This window comes from Saccopteryx bilineata, chromosome 6, assembly GCF_036850765.1.
Source record: "Saccopteryx bilineata isolate mSacBil1 chromosome 6, mSacBil1_pri_phased_curated, whole genome shotgun sequence".
NCBI classification, from domain to species: Eukaryota; Metazoa; Chordata; class Mammalia; order Chiroptera; family Emballonuridae; genus Saccopteryx; species Saccopteryx bilineata.
The window spans coordinates 194862656-194870455 of record NC_089495.1 but is presented as its reverse complement, the minus strand read 5'-3'; the positions used below and the strand labels follow the sequence as shown (position 1 = coordinate 194870455).

Sequence of the window (7800 nt, the reverse complement as noted above, 5' to 3'; positions counted from 1 at the left end):
ATTAAGAGCTGCCCCACTGTAAATGGGGGCTCTGGGAGTTCAACTATAGAAATGGAATCAAAACAGGATATTATGTATGAAAAGAGGCTGAGATGGAGGCAAGAAATGCAGATCCCAGGGTTTGGTTCTGGGAAGGGCTATGGATGGAACGCTGGCTGTGGAGCAGTGGAGGCCAACCTGGAGTGTCAATCAGGTGCACGGACAGAGCCTTGAACCATGAGCCCAATCCTGGTGGTCGTTCCGATCCTTATGCATTCAGGATTAGAAGCCTGTTGGGAATGCAGGACAGGAGGAGCTGAGCATCTTGGGCTCAGCTTATCTTCAGAACCAGTCTTAAAGTTATGTTTGTACATCTTTCCATAGAGAATTAAAGGAAGGGGGGTTACCAGGACAACTGTAAATCTCCTTAAAGGAGAAGGGGATGTAGATAGGAGTAGATTGCTAGTAAAGTATTGTAATTAGAAAACTGATGGCCTGTGGTGATTGCTCAACATGCACATCCTGTGACCTCTGTGATGTTGGTCTGTGAGATTTCACCACGTCTGCATCCTCCCTCCACCCCTCATACTTGCAAGTTCTCCCTTCTTATCCCATCCCTATCATGTCCCTTCCCAGCCTCGCTTCCCAGAAAGCCACTGTTTAAGCCTCTGAGATGTATTCTTATGTCCTGATGGGAGCTGGTTCTCTCAGCACCTGGTCTGCCAAGGATGTGGCCATCCCAGAACAAACTAGCCAATACTCTGACCTCCCGTGTGGTCCTGGTGAGGATGAGAGATTAGGGCCCTTGGTACTCACGATTTTTGGAGCATGTACTCTCACACCAGGCTTTGGAATGGAAGTTGTTATTGTTTCCTTGGCAACCGCCAAAGATGAAGATGGAACAGGTATTGTTGGTCTTGTTATACCACCAACGACGAAAAGAAGCCATGCAGGGTCCAGGATCTTTTGGAAAACTGCATAGGTCTGCAGGGAGACCCCAGAGTTGAAACTTAGGGTGGCCCCCCAAAATATGACTATTTTGTCCCTCTCCCCACCTCCACAGATGACACTGTTCAGACTCCTCTCACCTTTTTTTTTTTTTGTATTTTTTTTTCTCTGAAGCTGGAAATGGGGAGAGACACACAGACTCCCGCATGCGCCTGACCGGGATCCACCCGGCACGCCCACCAGGGGGCGACGCTCTGCCCACCAGGGGGCAATGCTCTGCCCATCCAGTGAGTCGCTCTGTTGTGACCAGAGCCACTCTAGTGCCTGGGGCAGAGGCCAAGGAGCCATCCCCAGCGCCCGGGCCATCTTTGCTCCAATGGAGCCTCGGCTGCGGGAGGGGAAGAAAGAGACAGAGAGGAAGGAGAGGGGGAGGGATGGAGAAGCAGATGGGCGCTTCTCCTGTGTGCCCTGGCTGGGAATCGAACCCGGGATTCCTGCACACCAGGCCGACGCTCTACCACTGAGCCAACCGGCCAGGGCCTCCTCTCACCTTTTCACATGCCAGGGGCCTAGCTCTATCTGCAGGGAGACCCCAGTGGAGCCATCTGGGTGTCTATAGCTCTTCCCTTCTGGTCACAGACCTCATTGTCTCCCCTGAGAGGGAGGAGACTGGTTTCAAGAGTCTTTTTCTAATTCAGTGTCTGTCCATTGACCTCCCACGGTACCTGTTGTTCTCGACTTCCTTTCCTGTACAAAGGAAATGCAAAATCTCACCTTGCTAATTTTAAAGGGCTGTCTTGAGGGGCAAGTGAAATCACCCTCATGGCCCTCTAAGTTGTGAGCTTCTTGATTGTATCTTACTGTGCAGCTTCTAGTACAGTGCCTGGCAGAGAATAGCTGCTCAATAAATATGCCCTGAATAAATAAAAGATACGGAAGTGCCCTGAAAATGTCAAATTATAAGCCATTTTCTCTGCCATCCAAACCATGCCAAGACAAGACTATGGGATCATGAGTAAAGTGCAAGTCCATGCAGGGAAAGCGAGAGTAGATTTTCAGATGGTTATGCATGTTTTCCTCCTATTTAGCTTCAGTCCTGTTATAGGTTGAATTGCATCTCTCTCCACCACCCCTTCATTCACACGTTAAAATCCTAACCCTCAGGACTTCAGAATGTGACCCTATTTAGAAATAGAGTTGTGACAGATGTCATTATTTATGACAAGTCACACTGGAGTGGAGTGCATCCCTAATCCAATATGACTGATGTCCTTATAAAAAGGAGACATCTGGACACACACCCACAAGAAGAACACCATGTGCAGAAGAAGACAGAGGTCCACAAGCCAAGAAATGCCAAAGATTTCCCGCAGGCCTCTAGAAGTTAGGGGAGAGGCATAGATCAGATTCTCCTCCACAACTGGAGAATAACCAACCCTGCCAACCCTTGACCTCGGACTTCTGGCTGCAGAGCTGTAAGACAATGCATCTCTGTTGTGTAAGCCCCCCAGTGTGAGGCACTTCGTTACAGCAGCCCTAGCAAACAGAAACAGATCCAAACTGAACTGTGAGTTCAGCTCCAGGGCTAGTCAACCTTTTTATACCTACCGCCCACTTTTGTATCTCTGTTAGTAAAATTTTCTAACAGCCCACCGGTTCCACAGTAATGGTGATTTATAAAGTAGGGAAGTAACTTTATAAATGGAGAAGCCCTGACCTGCAGGCTGAAGAATGACTGAGCGTCCTCTGCCTTCCCACCCTGCTCCATTGTCAAGTCCTGTTTGCTGCACCTCCTAGATACCTTTCAAATGCACCCCACACTTCTCCATGCCCTCAGCTCCCTTTCTAGTGCAAGCGCCCATTTTCTTTCATGCCGAAGTCCTTTAGGACATTCTGTTCCTCCTCGGCAGGCATAGAGAACACCTGTTTGTGTCACCACCCACCTTAATGGATTTCTGTTGCTCTTGGAATCAAAGGGAGACTCTAGCCCACCAAACCCTTCCTAACTACTATCTTTTTGACCACGTGCACACTCCCTAGACTCCACTATTGAGTACATGCTATTCCCTGTGCCTGGAAAGACCTTCCACCCACTTTTGGCCTAAATTTACTACCTGCCCTTCTGAATTCAGCTCCAGTTTTGCTTTCTCCAGGAAGCCTTCCTCAAGCTCCCTGACCACATCGATCATACCCTGCTGACTCTCAGAGACTCTGTATCTGTTAAATGAATGACTGAAGAATCTTTGCTAGTCTTTCGGGAACCCAGAGAGATGAGTATGGAGTGAAGACTGCCTCAGCGGGGGGAAACGCTCCAGTCTGGAGTGGTCCGGGAAGGTTTCCCTGTGCTAACTCAGACTGGGCAGACTGCGCAGATGCAGGCACTCTGAGCAGAAAGCGAGGTGTGATACAAATTACTCCATTATCACTCGTAGCCACAATGTTGGTATACGGTGGGTCACCTGGGGACTCAAAATAGTAAGTATGGAAAGTAGCCAAGAGGCTATCTCGCTCAATCACACACTCTTGCACTCTTTCTTTAGTGGGGGAGGGAAACTGAAGCCCAGACAAGAGAGCTATCTATGACTTAATGTCAGGCATCATATTAGGAGCAGGGATGAATGCAGCTCCCAGGCCCTCCCACATCCAGCAGCATTGCTCAGGGACCCACCCTTAGCCAACCAGGGACGAAGCCGGCCCAGGTGGGCAGAGGTGAGGGCTTGGGCGGAAGGATTGGTTACTCAGGCTCCAAACAATACCTTTCTTGAGGTCTAAACACTTTTTCCCGCAGTTGAAGGCACAGCACTTCATGTTGGCTGGACATTGATTGTTCTTCTTACATTGATCCCTTTCTTTGTAGTTACATTTCTCTTGGATTCTGGGGCATCTCTCTGTGGAAAAAACGGTCTCACATATGGGAGCATTGGAGGGCATAGTGCCCACTCTTCCCCAGACTGCTGGCAATTCTGGGGATCAGGGAAGTTCACTTTTGCTATGCTCTTCCCTGGGATTTTCCTCAGGGTGCCCGTACCTATTTCTCAGCACTGCCTACACTACCCTGCCTCCTGAGTGCCCCTCTCCCTCTCCCTTCTTATTCCATCCCTAGCCTCATGCCCTCTAAGACAGGATTTCTCAACCATGACACTGGTGACATTCTGGCTGAGTAATTCTTTGATGGGAGGGGAGAGCCGTCTTGTGCATCGTAGAATGTTTAGCAGCATCCCTGGCCTCTACCCACTAGAGGCTAGTAACACACCCAATTTGGAACCAAAAATGTCTCCAGACTTTGCAGATGTCCCCTGAAAGACAAAATGACCCTATTGAAAGCCATTGGTCTAAGTGGATCTTGTCATTTTGGCCTGATCGGGAGTTAGTGTTTGGGAGTCCCTTTTGGGGGGCACCATTGAACAGTGATTAATATCACTCACCCTGGCATCAGACAGCTGGGTGTTTTAATTTTTAACTCTTGATTTACCACTTACTTGCTGTGAACCTTGGTTTCCTCATTTGTAAGATCGTTTTAGCCTTACACAGTTGTGAGAAAGAAATGAGACAAAGTGTGTAAAGCCATCATCATAACTGAGTATGTTGTATTATAACTGATGCACAATAATATTAAGTAGCATTTGTTAAGTGTTTACCATAATCCAAGCACCCTTCTAATTTAAATGTGATCTCTCATTTAATCCCCATAATAGCTCTGTGAGGTAATTTCTATCAATACCCCATTTTGCAGATAAGGAAACAAAAGCATATGGAACTCAAGTGCCTAAGGTTACATGGCTACTAAGTGGTGGAACCAGAATTTGGACCCACCAAGTCTGACTCCAGATCCCTCTCTCTAAATCCCTGCTTCCTGAATGTTCTATAAATAGTAACAGTTATTATTACTATTATATATAGTCATGGAATATTACTGTCTTAAGTTCAAAGGAACGTCTGAACACTGTCCTTTATCCCAAAGTCACGGAACCCTGGGGGTACAGGGCTACTTTATTGGACTGTATTTGAAAGAATCAGGAGTTGACAGGGATGATGTTTGAGAAAGGGAGCAATTTTTGTTGTGGGGTGAGGAGAAGGTCCCTTAGGCTTCCCAGATTCCTATAGACCCTCCCAAATGCCATATCCTATGACATTCCCAGCCTTCCACCCCCTCCCCCCAAGAATAACCCTCTACTTCAGAGGGGCTGAAAGCAGTAGGGGTTGCCTCAGGTCTGAAATCTTGCATTCACAGAAGGAATCTTCCACACAGAGGGAAATAGGAAGAAACATCCCAAAATATCTCTCTCCTGTCCCAACCCAAGACCAAGGCGAAGATAATGAAAAGCAACCCAAGTCTGAGGAATAATTGTTCCTTGTTCCTTCCTTCCCACAACCTTCCCTCTCTCCCACGAAGGGGCTGAGGGCCCAGTACTTACTGGGAAAGAGGAAGTCATTCAAACCAAGTCCTTGTACATTCACTAGAAGGATGGATAACACCAGGATCCTCAAAAGTCCAGAAGACACCATTCTGAAGAAGAGCCGGCCTGTCTGTCCAGTTGTTCCAGAGCATGAGAATGTCGGGCTGCCTTTGTCCAGCCCACTTCTTCAGTAGTCAGTATCTTGGATAGGAGATCTGGAGTCAAGCCAGCCACCCCCTTTCTTTCTGGGAATGCCATGTTCCTGAGATTATCAGTGTGACTTGCTGGCTCCTATAGCCCATGGCTCTGGGGAAAGGTTTCTTATTGAATGGCTCTGTGTCAGACTTTTTCTTTTTCTGTGCATCTCCCACGATCTTTGTGTCTCTTTATCCCTTTCCCACACTCTCCTCCCCATCCTTCTCCCTTTTCTTTTTAGGTCACTTATATTTGATGAAAGCCAAAGAGAAAAGACATTGCCCCAGAGCGGGATGTGGGAAAGAAAGCAGTCTGATAGCAGAGTTTGCAGATGGAGTTGGTCAAGGTTGTGTTGCTTTGAGAGCGGGAGAGGATGACAGAGCTTACAGAGAGCTTCTGTCATCTGGTGCAAACCCCCTGTGGTCTGAGGAGGAACTGTGACACGGACAGACATGCCTGAGCGGCTATAACAAAGGCCAGAGACACAGCCGAGGTGCTGGATTCTAACTGGAATAGTGGAGGGACCATTGGAAAGTGCTAGACTACTTGGCGGCTTTCCTACAGCCAGGGAATCCAAAACAGGAGCCAGTCAACCAGTCTCTGTGGAATGGAGACACTCTTCAAAGAGTAAATGTCATCATCTCTAGCCCCCATTCCTTTTCCTAACTAGGTATTGCACTTTTGGGCTAAGCTTCGTTCTCCAATCATCCTACCTGATGAACAGAAGCCAGACAAAGCCAGCCTGACCATCAGCGAATGACTATATAGTCACAAAGTTTAGGATTACAGACAGAGCCCCTCAGCCTATGGAGAATGATGTCATTGGCTTGGAATGCTTGCGGCACTTGGGTGGCGTTCACTCATGTAGGTGAGCCCCACAGACAGCCCCCATGCTCACTAGGACCAATGTGGTACTTGGACCAGCCTTTGTGATTCTTACTATGGTTGCAGGACTCACCACTATAAAACCATCAGGGAACTTTGAAGATCAAGATTTCCTACTCACAGGTCCCAAAGGGCATGTGGCAGGCTGCAGGGCCGCAAAACAAGGTTGAAGACAGGGAGAGAGACAGAAAATATGGACCTGGGGCTCTGCTGTTTTAAGGTCTAAGTGTGGGATGTCTAGGGTTTCATAGTTCACTCTTTATTAGAGAATTTAAAGCATGAAAGTGGGGATTAGGGCATGGTAAGGGAGAAGCAGGGTCATTCACGTGGTTAGTTATCAAGGTTACCCAGGGCTTTCTAAAAGGGGAACTTTATGGACGGGTGCAGCCTGGTTCTTTAGCTGTTTTGCTGTGTCTTGCAGTTGGCAATATGTTTATTAGAAGTGGATGTCTTCAAAATAAATGCCTGAGCAATCAAAGGCTTAAATCAGGTACTTCCATTAAATTTTGAAAAGCTTAATGTCAGACACTTACACTGCACAATCCCATCCCACTGGATCCCACAAAGAGGCTAAGGTATAGAATTTCTAGTGAACAACCAAGATGTCTTACGCAGCACTGTCCCACCTGTTCTACTACCTGCATTCTCCCAAACTCAGCCCAGGGGGAGTAGGAAGCTGAAATACTTGGGTGGAAGGACCCTGAGGGCCCATCAGGTTCCACTCCCTCATCTAACAGGTAGGGATCATTAAGGCATAGAAGAGTGAAAGACACTGACTCAGCGTCACCCATCACCCGGCCAGGGAGCATCAGAGACGAGGTTAAGAGGGAGCTAAGTGTCTCAGTTCTTGCCGCAGGTCACTAGGGAGTTTTCTGATATTGATGTGAAGATAACATTTTACTACGGAGTTGAAGGTAGAGAGGAATAGTGCGTCCAAAGAGAATGACGGTTATTTCTTGAGAGAGGACAAGGGCCAGGGTCTGCAATTGTCCCCATGGTTCCCAGGACCCCCAAGTAAAGTGAAATTTTCTCTAAATTTTCTTGAAATTAAATGAAAATTCAGAATTTCTTTTCTTTTAGCAGAAACAAAACTTGATTGCTATCAAATTTTAAAAAGGATGACTGATCCTCCAGTGGTTAGACTCAGATTGTGAGGACAGGGGGTGGGTCTCAAGGGTCGTGGGGACTGCTCCTTTCTGCACAACACCGGGGAACCCCGTGTGTGGCTGCAGAAGGAAAACCAAGAAAAGCTGACCCTTGAATTTTACTTTTGTCAAAATATTTTTTTTTTTTTGTATTTTTCTGAAACTGGAAACGGGGAGAGACAGTCAGACAGACTCCCGCATGCTCCCGACCGGGATCCACCCGGCATGCCCACCAGGGGCGATGCTCTGCC

General features: G+C 47.6%; 1 protein-coding gene across 1 annotated transcript; it reads right to left on the bottom strand.

Annotated features, from left to right (window-relative positions):
- Positions 1 to 205: 205 nt before the first annotated feature.
- Positions 206 to 5433, bottom strand: LOC136308795 (eppin-like). The gene is made up of 4 exons (XM_066236523.1): positions 5343 to 5433; positions 3684 to 3815; positions 796 to 963; positions 206 to 269 (listed from the first exon to the last, which is right to left on the bottom strand). Exons 1-4 carry the CDS (start codon positions 5431 to 5433, stop codon positions 262 to 264), a joined length of 399 nt encoding a protein of 132 aa, XP_066092620.1. The 3' UTR covers positions 206 to 261.
- Between the last annotated feature and the right edge of the window lie 2367 nt (positions 5434 to 7800).